This window comes from Anoplopoma fimbria, chromosome 14 (genome assembly GCF_027596085.1).
Source record: "Anoplopoma fimbria isolate UVic2021 breed Golden Eagle Sablefish chromosome 14, Afim_UVic_2022, whole genome shotgun sequence".
In the NCBI taxonomy this organism is placed as follows: Eukaryota; Metazoa; Chordata; class Actinopteri; order Perciformes; family Anoplopomatidae; genus Anoplopoma; species Anoplopoma fimbria.
In genome coordinates this window covers 426067-441066 of record NC_072462.1, presented here as the reverse complement: position 1 = coordinate 441066, position 15000 = coordinate 426067, and the positions used below count along the sequence as shown (strand labels likewise).

The following is a 15000-nucleotide window of genomic DNA, read 5'->3' as shown; positions in this document are numbered from 1 at the left end:
GTAAACATTCAACATAAACGTAAACATTCGACGTAATCGTAAACATTCAACGTAAACATTCAACGTAAACATTCAATGTAAACATTCAACTTAAACGTAAACATTCAACGTAATCGTAAACATTCAACGTAAACATAAACATTCAACATAAACATTCAACGTAAACATAAACATTCAACGTAAACGTAAACATTCAATGTAAACATTCAATGTAACCATTCAATGTAAACATTCAACATAAACGTAAACATTCAACGTAATCGTAAACATTCAACGTAAACATTCAACGTAAACAAACATTCAACGTAAACATAAACATTCAACGTAAACATTCAATGTAAACATTCAACATAAACGTAAACATTCAACGTAATCGTAAACATTCAACGTAATCGTAAACATTCAACGTAAACATAAACATTCAACATAAACATTCAACATAAACATTCAACATAAACATTCAACATAAACATAAACATTCAACGTAAACATTCAACGTAAACATAAACATTCAACATAAACATTCAACGTAAACATAAACATTCAACATAAACATTCAACATAAACATTCAACATAAACATTCAACATAAACATAAACATTCAACGTAAACATAAACATTCAACATAAACATTCAACATAAACATTCAACATAAACATTCAACATAAACATAAACATTCAACGTAAACATTCAACTATCGGCTCTTACTTGAGTCAGATATCAACCTAGAGAGCTGGAGCCCAGTAGAGCCACCACAGTCATGGTGGCTCTACTGGGAACGATGGTTAATAAATGTCATCTTTATTTTCTTTATTATTTGGGCTGCATTGATCATGTTCATCTTAATTATTGATTAGCCTGCTGATAGTTAAGTCACAATGAGAAGCTGAATCAGAGAATATTTATTCACTATTTGTGTTTGAAGATTGACTGAAACAATTCATCGATTATCAAAATAGTTTCAGATATTTTTTTATCTTTGTGCAGATTTAACTTATTTTTTTATTATTTTTAAACACTATTTATATGTTAATACTTCTGTTGTATTTCTTATTTTCCTGTTTTATGTAAAGCACCTTTATTTACTTGTTAAATGCCACACAGAGTTCAGTGTGTCGTCAAATATCTCCAACACATCATTAATATCTTTATTGATCATTTATCTCACGGTTTGTTTGTGTCGTCACTTCAGGAAGGTCTGATCCTCGGAGAGAGTAAGTTTGAGGAGCAGATCACCATCAGCGACTCTCAGGCCGATCACATCCACATCGAGGAAATCTACCGTGAGTCAAACCTGGATGTATATACATATAATATATAAATATATTATCCATATATATATAATATAAAGTGGGTTAAACCTGGATGTATATATATATATACATAATATAAATATATTATACAGTGAGTTAACCTGATCACATATATTTATATATATATATATATATATATATATACATATATATATATATATATATTTAATATACAGTGAGTTTGTATATGGGTTTGTTGACGTCCTCACTGACTGATTATTAAACATCTTTATTTCTTCATCAGATATCCAGAAACACATCAGCTGCCTCAAACTGAACGAGTGAGTGCTGGAGATTTAAATCACGTTTAATATATAATGAAATAAGTTCAAGCAGATTTAATACATACATATATATATTTATGTATGTATGTATTTATGTATGTATGTATGTTTGTGTGATATCCTGACCTCTGTGTTTGAAGCTTCTACAACAGCGTTGGAGACGTGAACGTTGACGCTGTGAAGAAAATCCTGGCCGACAATAAACAGGTAAATATAATAAATATAATAAACAGGTAAATATAATAAACATGTAAATATAATAAATATAATAAACAGGTAAATATAATAAACATGTAAATATAATAAATATAATAAACAGGTAAATATAATAAACATGTAAATATAATAAATATAATAAACAGGTAAATATAATAAATATAATAAACATGTAAATATAATAAATATAATAAACAGGTAAATATAATAAACAGGTAAATATAAAAAACATGTAAATATAATAAACATGTAAATATAATAAACAGGTAAATATAATAAACATGAAAATATAATAAACAGGTAAATATAATAAACATGTAAATATAATAAATTTAATAAACAGGTAAATATAATAAATATAATAAACAGGTAAATATAATAAACAGGTAAATATAATAAACATGTAAATATAATAAACAGGTAAATATAATAAACAGGTAAATATAATAAACAGACTTTAGTTGTCTTTTAAATGTTCTGTCTCAGCAGAAGAGCTGCACAATGTTTAGTTTTTTAATCGTCATGGCGATATCAACGTGTCATAAACACGTCATAAACACTGAGACGGGTTTGAGTTCATTGAAAAAAAATTATTTTATTGGTTCCTTTAATATTCAGTTCAATTAGTTAAATAACTGAGTGTTGGAAATAATTTCCTTCATTTTTTTATTTCAGTGAGCGGTTTGTTGTAGTTTATCAGAATACTGAAATCAGCAGAAAGACAGAAACTAATACGCTGGAATATCTTTATTTATCTCGTATTTTACTCACATGCATATTTATCAATTTCCTGATTGAATGCATATATACAGTGGGGCAAAAAAGTATTTAGTCAGCCACCAATTGTGCAAGTTCTCCCACTTAAAAAGATGAGAGAGGCCTGTATCATCATAGGTACACTTCAACTGTGAGAGACAGAATGAGAAAAAAAATTCCTGAAAATCACATTGTCTGATTTTTAAAGAATATATTTGCAAATTATGGTGGAAAATAAGTATTTGGTCAATAACAAAAGTTCATCTCAATACTTTGTTATATACCCTTTGTTGGCAATGACAGAGGTCAAACGTTTCCTGTAAGTCTTCACAAGCTTTTCACACACTGTTGCTGGTGTTTTGGCCCATTCCTCCATGCAGACCTCCTCTAGAGCAGTGATGTTTTGGGGCTGTCGCTGGGCAACACGGACTTTCAACTCCCTCCACAGATTTTCTATGGGGTTGAGATCTGGAGACTGGCTAGGCCACTCCAGGACCTTGAGATGCTTCTTACGAAGCCACTCCTTGGTTGCCCGGGCGGTGTGTTTGGGATCTTTGTCATGCTGAAAGACCCAGCCACGTTTCATCTTCAATGCCCTTGCTGATGGAAGGAGGTTTTCACTCAAAGTCTCACGATACATGGCCCCATTCATTCTTTCCTTTACACGGATCAGTCGTCCTGGTCCCCTTGCAGAAAATCAGCCCCAAAGCATGATGTTTCCACCCCCATGCTTCACAGTAGGTATGGTGTTCTTTGGATGCAACTCGGCATTCTTTCTCCTCCAAACACCACGAGTTGAGTTTTTACCAAAAGGTTCTATTTTGGTTTCATCTGACCATCTGACATTCTCCCAATCCTCTTCTGGATCATCCACATGCTCTCTAGCAACCTTCAGACGGGCCTGGACATGTACTGGCTTAAGCAGGGGGACACGTCTGGCACTGCAGGATCTGAGTCCCTGGCGGCGTAGTGTGTTACTGATGGTAGCCTTTGTTACTTTGGTCCCAGCTCTCTGCAGGTCATTCACTAGGTCCCCCGTGTGCTTCTGGGAGTTTTGTTCACCGTTCTTGTGATCATTTTGGCCCCACGGGGTGAGATCTTGCGTGGAGCCCCAGATCGAGGGAGATTATCAGTGGTCTTGTATGTCTTCCAGTTTCTAATAATTGCTCCCACAGTTGATTTCTTCACACCAAGCTGCTTACCTATTGCAGACTCAGTCTTCCCGGCCTGGTGCAGGTCTACAGTTCTGTTTCTGGTGTCCTTTGACAGCTCTTTGGTCTTGGCCATAGTGGAGTTTGGAGTGTGACTGTTTGAGGTTGTGGACAGGTGTCTTTTACACTGATAACAAGTTCAAACAGGTGCCATTAATACAGGTAACGAGTGGAGGACAGAGGAGCCTCTTAAAGAAGAAGTTACAGGTCTGTGAGAGCCAGAAATCTTGCTTGTTTGTAGGTGACCAAATACTTATTTTACCGAGGAATTTACCAATTAATTCATTAAAAATCCTACAATGTGATTTCCTGGATTCTGTCTCTCACAGTTGGAGTGAACCTATGATGGAAGTTACAGGCCTCTCATCTTTTTAAGTGGGAGAACTTGCACAATTGGTGGCTGACTAAATACTTTTTTGCCCCACTGTATCTCACGTTATCTATAATATTTTCCTCTTGTCGTTCATATTCATCTCATATTCATCATATTTTCCTCATATTTATCAAATTTGTTCCTCATATTTATCTCATTCTTTCTTTAAATTGTACATATTTATTTCATATTTATTTAATTTTTATCTCATATTTTCTTTAAGCTGTACATATTGATCTGATATTGATCTGATTTTGGTGCCGTCTGTTCTTTGTGTTGATCTCCTTTAGGACGACGTGATTGGCTGGTACCGACAGCGCAGGAACTCGGATCAGCAGATGACCTTCAGAGAAAAGGTCGTCCACGAGAAGCTGAAGACGTCTCTGTCCAACCCTCACATGATCTTTGTGCTGCTGACGCCCAGCAGGTCGACTCCCACAGGCTCCACCCACAAGATGGAGTACGCCGCCTTCACCTCGAGAAGCAGGTACACAAAACACCTTTTCTATCATTTAACAGAATATCTTTAGATTCAGACTGATGGTGGAACAAAACAAGACGACTCAGACACTAAACGATGTCATAGAGAAAACAATAAAGAAAGCTAAAATATGAAGAAACATTCATCATGAGAAGCCTGTTTCCTTTACTTAAAGGTTCGTCTTTTCCTCATTACACTCTGTAACAGACCTATGACGTGTTGCTACCTGGTGTACTTCAGATGAGTGTGTACTTTAATAAAGCTTGCCGTCTCTGTCTGTGATGATGATAAAGCTCTTGTTGTGTTTCTTGAAGACAGTTCGTGAACGTTCCTGTTCTGGTCAACAACCTGGGTTTACTGGAGCAGCTGGCGTACTGGAAGGCGCTGACGCCGTGCTCCGCGGCGGGTTATCACCTCGCCATGAACAAACACAGGTAGGACCCTGTTCGTGGTGCGTTCAGGGGCTCCTCGGATAGAAACAACGCGGACGCTATAAAGAAGAGTTAAAGTTAAAGTGTTTCTTGTATTTTAACCAGTTTCAAGCTTTATAAGAGACATATTTGATATTCAGTCAAACATCAGACTGCAGTTCTGAACGTCACCACTAGAGGTCTCACTGGACTCAGCAGCAGAGTGGATCATAATGAATAAAGCTTTATTTATACTCGCATGGCGTCGTAGTGTGAGTTTCCACAGACGTTATGTGAGCTCACAGCGTTATTCTCCTAAACACCAGAGGACAAACAAACAAAATGAACTGTGTAGAATCAAAAGACAACGAGTGTCACTCAAAGATATGAACATCAACTGAAGGTGCAACCTTTAAAACATCATAAACCAACCTCCACAGTGAAGAGGAGGGATTATAATAATATGTAAACTCATATCTCATATTCATGGACGCCTTTATTGTCTTTATAAAAGCCCTGTAAAGAAAGTCAAGTATTAAATGTATAATAAAGAAACAAAGGTTGAAGATCATGTAAACTTTCTGATTTGACTCCAACATATTTACTCAGATGTAGATTTTTAAGAACTCCAGTTTCTAAAGCTGCTAAAAATGAATATTCCATCTTTGAACGCATCATCACATCATTTAGATTTATTTCTTCTTCTGTGTCTCCAGCTCAAAGTTCTTCTCCTCCAACGGGCTGCTGAGGGAAGTGAACGACGTGAACGCCATGAACGACTCTCTGCAGGCCGAGCTGCAGGTCAGTCTGTTTTAACTTCCTGTTTGTGTGTTTTACCTTCCTGGTTGTCTGTTTTACCTTCCTGGTTGTCTGTTTTAACTTCCTGTTTGTGTGTTTTACCTTCCTGGTTGTCTGTTTTAACTTCCTGTTTGTGTTTTAACTTCCTGTTGTCTGTTTTAACTTCCTGTTTGTGTTTTAACTTCCTGTTGCGTCCCTCGTTCTTTGTGTTTTAACTTCCTGTTTGTGTTTTAACTTCCTGTTTGTGTTTTAACTTCCTGTTGACAGAAGGCGAGCAGGACGTTGGAGGAGAGTGAACGTCTGGTGGAAACTCTTCAGGCTGATGTTTCAGCTCTCAGGAGGAAACTCAGTGAGAAGAAGAAGATGAAGAGTGAAGAAGGAAAAGGTTTGATTTAACTAAATATTAGTAATTCTAGTCTTGGTTCAGGACTCAGGACTCAGGACTCCTGTCTCTGTGTGTCTGCAGGTGGTCTGGAGGACCAGAGGGACCAGGTCCTGCATCAGGCCTTCAGAGCCCTGTTCTTCACTCACACTTTGACTCTGGAGGCGTTTCCTGTCCCCGACGTCTGCCGCCGCTCCCATCAGGAAGTGGACTCCGTCTCCATGACGACCGCTCCGGACAGGACGGACTGTCGGAAGAGACCGAAGGACACGCCGGAGGGGGGGGACAGGAAACGCAGGAAGAGCCAGCCTTCAGAATAAAACCACACCTATTTAAGTTTTCTTTGTTTTGATGGAACTCGAACTCTCGTTTTAATCCGCTCTGCTCTCGTTCACGTGGAGCTCATTTTACTTCCTATGTTTGTTTAAAGATGATAAAGATGTTTTTGTTAAAAACTGTTTCACTTGTTTATTTAATTCATAGAAAGCAGTTTTATTTTGAAGGAACGCGTTAAGGGTCTGCTCACCATGCTAACATGCTAATGCTCATGCTCTTAGTTAGCCTGTTAGCATGCTTAATGCTAACATAAGCTAAGTGTCTTCACTTCTGCAGGTTATCGATCAGAAACTTCTCAAATGTTTTCTTCACCTTACATTTAAGCTTATTAGATACTTTTGACAGTTTTTTCTGGAAATGTCCCTCTGGAGGATTGTGATGTAAATGTGTTTTAGATCCAACGATGAATCGATTAACAGAAAACATGAAGGAACTAATAAGATAAGATAAGATAAGATAATCCTTTATTAGTCCTGCAGCGGGGAAATTTGCAAATTTGCATTAACTGATGATAGAAAGAACTGTGACCATCTAACAGTTCTGACAGCTTTATTAATAACAATAACAAGAATAACAGTGATCCACTAATCCAGATGTTTGATTCCACAGATGTTTGGGTCCCTCATGAACTGAGGATGTTTGTGGGTCACCGACATGAAACCTGGAGGGACCAACGGAAAACGTTTATAACGCTGAGTGGCTCCACTATTTAATAAATATATATATATATATGATATATTATATATATATATATATCATATATATATATACACACCATCTGATATTTTAATGAAATGCTATATTTCTTTAAAGACAACGTACCCATTGAGTGAGCTTTCTTTATGGCCTTGGAGACTTCCTTTTGTTTCCTTCCACATAATCCTGTAAAACAGAAGCAGACGTGGTGAGTGGACCTGCAGACCGGTTCTGATCCGGTTCTGATCCGGTTTGACCTGCAGACCGGTTCTGATCCGGTTTGACCTGCAGACCGGTTCTGATCCGGTTCGACGTGGAGCGGCTCACCTGTGATGTGTCGACCGTAGATTCTGCCGGTGTGAGGAGAGATGAACTGAGACAGCAGCTGAGGAGGAAACAACCTCAGTCAGGTTATTCATGCTTTGTGTGACTGGAGACGAGCCGGCAGATATATGATAATTATTGATCTCTGATCAGTGACAGACGCGTATCAAAGGTTTATGAGTAGAGAGGCAGGAAAGAAAACTACAAGACCCTGTTTATGTTTAGAGTGGAGTCATGCTTTTATCTTTATCTTTTATTATTCATGAAACCAAAACACTTAAATGTCACCTGAACGAGTCTTTTGGTTATCATCAGGTGTTTATTCTCAGGTGGATCGACATGAAACTGTCACATTAATCTGAACTCCATAAATAAAGTGATTCTCTCACCTGAGTGTTCTTGAAGTCCACGGTGACGCTGCAGAGGAGGCAGCCTTTCTCTGGCTCTTTGAACGGGTTTTCCATCTTAACGAGCTTCAACAAGAAGGGAAAATAAATACATTATATTAATAATAATAATAATAATAATAATAATAACAGGTTAACAGAGTGATTACCACCATCATCAATATTATCCTTCTTTTGGATCAACCTGGTGATAATGAACGATTGTAACTGATCACAACTGTTACATCACATGTGTGAGTGCTGTTCTGAAGGGTTTCATGATGATAACAACAATAATAATGATAATAACAATAATAATAATAACAATAATGATAATAACAATAATAATAATAACAATAATGATAATAACAATAATAATAACAATAATAATAATAATAATAATAATAACAATAATAATAATAACAATAATGATAACAATAATGATAACAATAATAATAACAATAATAACAATAACAATAATAATAACAATAATAACAATAATGATAATGATAACAATAATGATAATAACAATAATAATAACAATGATAACAATAATGATAATAACAATAACAATGATAATAACAATAATGATAATAACAATAATGATAATAACAATAATAATAACAATAATAATAACAATAATAATAACAATAACAGTTTCTATGTTTCTGATATGGAAAATATTATATATATTATATATAATAAAACACATTGTGAATATATTAAATGGCCAAAAAAGTAAAACACTCATGTCCAAGTCATTCATAAGGTTTATCTTATGATTATTTATATATGTTATATGAATGTTTACATGAGTGAACATGACCCACCGCCTCCTCTCTCTGCTGGACATGTGAAGCTGCTGAGAAGCTTCTGAAACCTGAAGAGCAGATGGATGCTAACGTTAGCATTAGCATCACACTCTGCATGAGAGGTTTATTAAATCAAAGAGAAGACGAAGACACACTCACTCACACACACACACACACACACACACACACACACACACACACACACACACACACACACACACACACACACACACACACACACACACACACACACACACACACACACACACACACACACACACACACACACACACACACACAGTCACACACACACACACACACACACACACACACACACACACACACACACACACACACACACCGCTGAGTCTTACCTGTGAGTCCATGCTGTGATAGGACAGTTCGTAGTCTTTGTAACATTCTCACAGACACCATTTTGACCCGACACACGACCGGAAGTTGTCCACCAGGACCTCCGGCGCTTCGTTGATTCCCCAACTATTAGTTCCTACCTGTAACTGTTAGTTCCTACCTGTAACTATTAGTTCCTACCTGTAACTGTTAGTTCCTACCTGTAACTGTTAGTTCCTACCTGTAACTGTTAGTTCCTACCTGTAACTGTTAGTTCCTACCTGTAACTGTTAGTTCCTACCTGTAACTGTTAGTTCCTACCTTTAGTAAAGGTAATGCGCAGTATTGGAGGCAGATTACTCGTTTATTATTTGTAAATGTCACATTAATATGCAATATGTGATGTTTTAATCTTAACTGTTATGTTTCTGATATAAATGCAAATGAATGTTTCTTTCGGAAGAGATAGAATGTAACCCTCCTCAAAGATGTATCAAGACAAGATAGAGAACCCCCCGGACGAGTCGTTAGCACCATGTTTACACTATATACAGTCTGTTATGTGACACATGATGATGAGTGTTTTATTATAATAAACGTGTTATATTATAATAAACGTGTTTTATTATATATTATGTATTATATATTATATATTATATATTATGTATTATATATTATATATTATATATTATATATTATATATTATTATATATTATATATTATATATTATGTATTATATGTATATATATTATATATTATATATTATATATTATATATATATATATATATTATATTATATATATTATATATTATATATTATATGTTACGTATTACGTATTATGTATCATATATCATATATATATATTATATATATATATATTATATATTATATATTATATATATATATATATAATATATATTATGTATTATATATTATATATATAATATATAATATATTATAATATTATATATTATATATTATGTATTATATATTATGTATTATTATATATTATATATTATATATTATATATTATATATAATATATTATATATTACGTATTATATATATTATGTATCATATATTATATGTTACGTATTACGTATTATGTATCATATATAATACATAATATATATTATGTATTATATATTATTATATATATTATATATATAATATATAATACATAATACATAATATATATATATTATATATTATATATTATATATTATATATAATATATAATATATAATATATAATATATATTATATATAATATATAATATATAATATATAATATATATTATATATATATTATGTATTATATATTATATATATAATATATATTATTATATATATAATCTCGGTGTTTCCCGGTGGACCGGATCCGGAAGTGGTTTTCGGGTTTCTCTCTTGCCGTTGGTGAGCTCGTGAGCACAGAGGTGACGTGTCTGCGCGTGAGCAGGTGGTGGTTTTATGGGAGTTTGAGTTCATGTCCGTGTTCAGTGAACATCAGAGAGGTCACAGAGAGGTCACAGAGAGGTCACAGGTCACGTGGTGACGACGTGTCACAGTCTGACCGGATGTTGACATGTAGCATCAGGCTGCTAGCTGCTAGCTGCTAGCTGAGGATGAACGCTGCTGCGACACATGACGTCACAATCACAAGAGTGTCCTCCAGGAAGAGGTCGCGAGACACCCGGAAGACTCACCTGACGCCTGACGGGAAAAGGGGCGGGGCTACCTGCTGCCTCCCAAGGGGCGGGGCTACCTGCTCCCATCAAAAGGGCTACCTGCTCCCACCAAAGGGGCGGGGCTACCTGCTCCCACCAAAGGGGCGAAGGGGCGGGGCTACCTGCTCCCACCGAAGGGGCGGGGCTACCTGCTCCCACCGAAGGGGCGGGGCTACCTGCTGTCTCCAAAGGGGCGGGGCTACCTGCTGTCACCAAAGGGGCGGGGCCTGGAGGCTCAGCAGCAGCATGGCTGAAGGACGAGTCCAGGTACAGGTTATGATGTGGAGATCAAACTATCAGTGATTATTGATCATAAGATAATCAATAATCATGTTTTAATCAAAGTGTCTCTTATACGTGAATATGTGCTGTTTTATTTTGTTATGGTCCAATCGACAAGACGTGATTGGCTGAAGTGATGTCAGGGAGGCGGGACTAAGGGTCTATAAGAGGTCATGTGAGGACTAAGGGTCTATAAGAGGTCATGTGAGGACTAAGGGTCTATAAGAGGTCATGTGAGGACTAAGGGTCTATAAGAGGTCATGTGAGGACTAACGGTCTATAAGAGGTCATGTGAGGACTAAGGACTATAAGAGGGTCTATAAGAGGTCATGTGAGGACTAAGGGTCTATAAGAGGTCATGTGAGGACTAAGGGTCTATAAGAGGTCAAGGGTCTATAAGAGGTCATGTGAGGACTAAGGACTAAGGGTCTATAAGAGGTCATGTGAGGACTAAGGGTCTATAAGAGGTCATGTGAGGACTAAGGGTCTATAAGAGGTCATGTGAGGACTAAGGGTCTATAAGAGGTCATGTGAGGACTAAGGGTCTATAAGAGGTCATGTGAGGACTAAGGGTCTATAAGAGGTCATGTGAGGACTAAGGGTCTATAAGAGGTCATGTGAGGACTAAGGGTCTATAAGAGGTCATGTGAGGACTAAGGGTCTATAAGAGGTCATGTGAGGACTAAGGGTCTATAAGAGGTCATGTGAGGACTAAGGGTCTATAAGAGGTCATGTGAGGACTATAAGGGTCTATAAGAGGTCATGTGAGGAGGGTCTATAAGAGGTCAAGGGTCTATAAGAGGTCATGTGAGGACTAACGGTCTATAAGAGGTCATGTGAGGACTAAGGGTCTATAAGAGGTCATGTGAGGGTCATGTGAGGACTAAGGGTCTATAAGAGGTCATGTGAGGACTAAGGGTCTATAAGAGGTCATGTGAGGACTAAGGGTCTATAAGAGGTCATGTGAGGACTAAGGGTCTATAAGAGGTCATGTGAGGACTAACGGTCTATAAGAGGTCATGTGAGGACTGAGGACTAAGAGGTCATGAGGTCATGTGAGGACTAAGGGTCTATAAGAGGTCATGTGAGGACTAAGGGTCTATAAGAGGTCATGTGAGGACTAAGGGTCTATAAGAGGTCATGTGAGGACTAAGGGTCTATAAGAGGTCATGTGAGGACTAACGGTCTATAAGAGGTCATGTGAGGACTAAGGGTCTATAAGAGGTCATGTGAGGACTAAGGGTCTATAAGAGGTCATGTGAGGACTAAGGGTCTATAAGAGGTCATGTGAGGACTAACGGTCTATAAGAGGTCATGTGAGGACTAACGGGTTCTAAGCTCGTCTGGAATAAATGTCCCCGCTGCGTCTCTTCTTTTTTCCACAACACTACTGATTTGAGCTCATTGATCGCTCCATCGATCGCTCCATCGATCAGGGGTGATTGACAGGCCGTGTTGTGTTCACAGTACTGCAGTGACAGTGAGGACCTGTTTGGGGACTACGACAGCCTCCTGGAGGACAGCTCTCTGCTGGCGAAGCTGGACGATGCCGAGCAGAACGAAAGGCTCAGAGACGTCCAGCGTTCAGCGGCGGATCATCTGGACTTCACCGCCCTGAGACCCAAAGCGTCCGCCGAAGACGTCCTCACAGACTCCCTCATGGACGTCCTCGGAGACGAACCCTTTGAGGACTTACCGACCAGCCAGCGGCAGTTCCAGGAGCAAGTGGACGGGTCTGCGAAGAGGAGCCGACTGCAGGACGGAGACAAAACCTCGACTCCCTTCAGAGACGTGGAGGATAGAACCCGGAGCAGAGCGAGGAGGAGCGTGACGGAGGCGATGAAGAGGACGATGCTCTGTAACGCGGCGGCGCCCTCCACCGTGTCACGCAGCGTCGTGTTGAAGGAGGCCGTCGTCTCCGAGGAGATCAGCGTCGCCATGCAGGCCATGGAGCGCGTCAGTGCCGACACCACGGACCTCGGGCCGTTCTTTGGACTCCCCTCCAGAGTGAAGGAGCTGATGTTCAGACTGAGAGGGATCGAGGATTTATACGGTGACGTTTGTTTCACACAGAGCATTCATCAGCTGTTTGTTAAAGTCACCTTCATTCTAAAAATAGTTTGCTGCAATTTACAATTATTGATTAGACTTCAGAATTTACTTTTCATTTGTTCTAAAAATGGTAAAAAAAATACCCTTCACAGTTTTTTAGAATCCAAAGTGACGTTTTCAAATGAATTGTCGTGGTCAACAAACAGTCCAAAATCCAAGATATTCAGTTTGTTGATATATAAAACAAAAAATATTCACATTGTTAGAAGTTAAAATCTTTGATGACTTATTAGGCGGAAAGAAAAAAATATTACGGAGCCATTGGAGGAGGGTAATATTCAGAAAGAAATACTCTTCTGAGATTAAAGTCTTAAATTTGACCTAAAAACCACAAATTTCTGCAGATTAATTGATAACAGATTTTGTTTTGGTGGAATAGTTCGACAGCCCAACGAGTCCTTTAACACTTTATGTACATATTAAAGAAACCAGATATGAGACGTTGATCAGTGAGCGTCAGAGGAGCTGGAGGGAGGATTCTGCATCCAGGATAACTGTTTCCCCCTGTTTCCAGTATTTGTGCTAAGCTAAGCTAACTTCTTACCCTCAGTGAGAAAGAAAATGAGTATTTCCCAAAATACCAAACTGTTACTTTAATATTTAGTGTTTCCTGTTTCAGACTGGCAGAAGACGTGTCTGAACCTGGACTGTGTCCAGCAGAGGAAGAACCTGATCTACTCTCTTCCCACCAGCGGAGGGAAAACTCTTGTTGCAGAGATCCTCGTCCTCAGAGAGCTGCTGTGCAGGAGGAAAGACTGTCTGTTCATCTTACCGTACATATCGCTGGTGCAGGAGAAGGTACAAAAAGAGAAGCAACGTACAGTAAAGTACCTTCACTATCAGTATGTGAACTCACAAACATCTGTGTTTTCGACCTCCTTCACTCTACCATCTTTTGTGTTTTCTCAGTTATGTACCGGGTAACAACTAGTAGTAGGTTAGAAAATACAGACACGGGGCACTGAATTTGGTGAATTTAAGATTTATCAGACCACAAATGAGTCAAGAATTAGCTAGCTAGCTATCACAGTCCCTCCACTTCGCTCACCGCCGCTATGAGACTACTTTGTTGGGAAGAGGATTGACGCTACTTCGGCAGACGGACCTTTAGTTAGCAGCTGTAGCACCCCGAATTCAGATGAGGAGATAAAATGGTGTCATCTGCATATAAATGTACATTACGAAGTGGCATAGATGATATTAATTATGTTCACAGTGAATAGCAGAGGATCGGGAATAGAGCCCTGTGGGACACCTTTCATAACCTTCGAAGAACCTCATTGTGAACCACTAGAAACTGCTTTTGTGGATTCTGCAGGTACGTGGGTTAGCGAGCTTGGGCCTGGAGCTGGACTTCATGGTGGAGGAGTACGCTGGCAGTAAAGGCAGGTTTCCTCCCGTGAAGAGGAGAACCAATAGATCAGTGTACGTCGCTACGATAGAGAAAGCCCACAGCCTCGTCAACTCCCTGATCGAGAACGGCAGGATCGACGACCTCGGACTGGTGGTGGTTGATGAGGTACACCTCAGTGAGAACAACAGGTGTGTAGATTACAGGTGGAGGTGAGAGGCCTAATGTCAACATGTGTCCTACAGCTTCACATGCTGGGCGACGGCAGCAGAGGAGCCATTATTGAAATGACGCTGGCCAAAGTTCTCTACATGACCAGTGAGTCACGTCTTCTTTCTTTAGTCTCAGCTGTACAACCCTTAAAACTTTGAGTTACGTGACTCTTCTCATCTCTTTTCC

At 38.4% G+C, this 15000-nt stretch overlaps 3 protein-coding genes across 5 annotated transcripts in view; 2 read left to right on the top strand and 1 right to left on the bottom strand.

Annotated features, from left to right (window-relative positions):
* The window catches only part of abraxas1 (abraxas 1, BRCA1 A complex subunit), a 9277-nt gene extending 2616 nt beyond the window's left edge, over positions 1-6661 (top strand). Inside the window, exons 2-9 of the mRNA XM_054612680.1 lie at positions 1194-1284; positions 1559-1595; positions 1739-1805; positions 4445-4641; positions 4950-5069; positions 5762-5846; positions 6111-6228; positions 6310-6661. Of these exons, the coding sequence (XP_054468655.1) occupies positions 1194-1284; positions 1559-1595; positions 1739-1805; positions 4445-4641; positions 4950-5069; positions 5762-5846; positions 6111-6228; positions 6310-6545 (951 nt within the window). The 3' untranslated portion in view covers positions 6546-6661. The remainder of the gene's footprint in view (positions 1-1193; positions 1285-1558; positions 1596-1738; positions 1806-4444; positions 4642-4949; positions 5070-5761; positions 5847-6110; positions 6229-6309) is intronic.
* A 339-nt stretch (positions 6662-7000) lies between these two features.
* Positions 7001-9394, bottom strand: mrps18c (mitochondrial ribosomal protein S18C). Of its 2 annotated transcripts, none has more exons than XM_054612931.1 (6): positions 9154-9264; positions 8779-8847; positions 7971-8054; positions 7585-7642; positions 7384-7443; positions 7001-7222 (listed from the first exon to the last, which is right to left on the bottom strand). In XM_054612931.1, exons 1-6 carry the CDS (start codon positions 9163-9165, stop codon positions 7146-7148), a joined length of 360 nt encoding a protein of 119 aa, XP_054468906.1. In that variant the 5' UTR covers positions 9166-9264; the 3' UTR covers positions 7001-7145. The 2 variants fall into 2 exon arrangements, with proteins under 2 accessions (XP_054468906.1, XP_054468905.1); XM_054612930.1 differs by having other exon boundaries at positions 7006-7222; positions 8798-8847; positions 9154-9394.
* Positions 9395-11058: 1664 nt separating this feature from the next.
* Positions 11059-15000, top strand: part of helq (helicase, POLQ like) — a 13129-nt gene continuing 9187 nt past the window's right edge. For both annotated transcript variants that reach the window (XM_054612356.1, XM_054612355.1), the window contains exons 1-5: positions 11059-11123; positions 12606-13191; positions 13870-14048; positions 14569-14769; positions 14847-14919. In XM_054612356.1, the coding sequence (XP_054468331.1) occupies positions 11103-11123; positions 12606-13191; positions 13870-14048; positions 14569-14769; positions 14847-14919 (1060 nt within the window). In that variant the 5' untranslated portion in view covers positions 11059-11102. The remainder of the gene's footprint in view (positions 11124-12605; positions 13192-13869; positions 14049-14568; positions 14770-14846; positions 14920-15000) is intronic.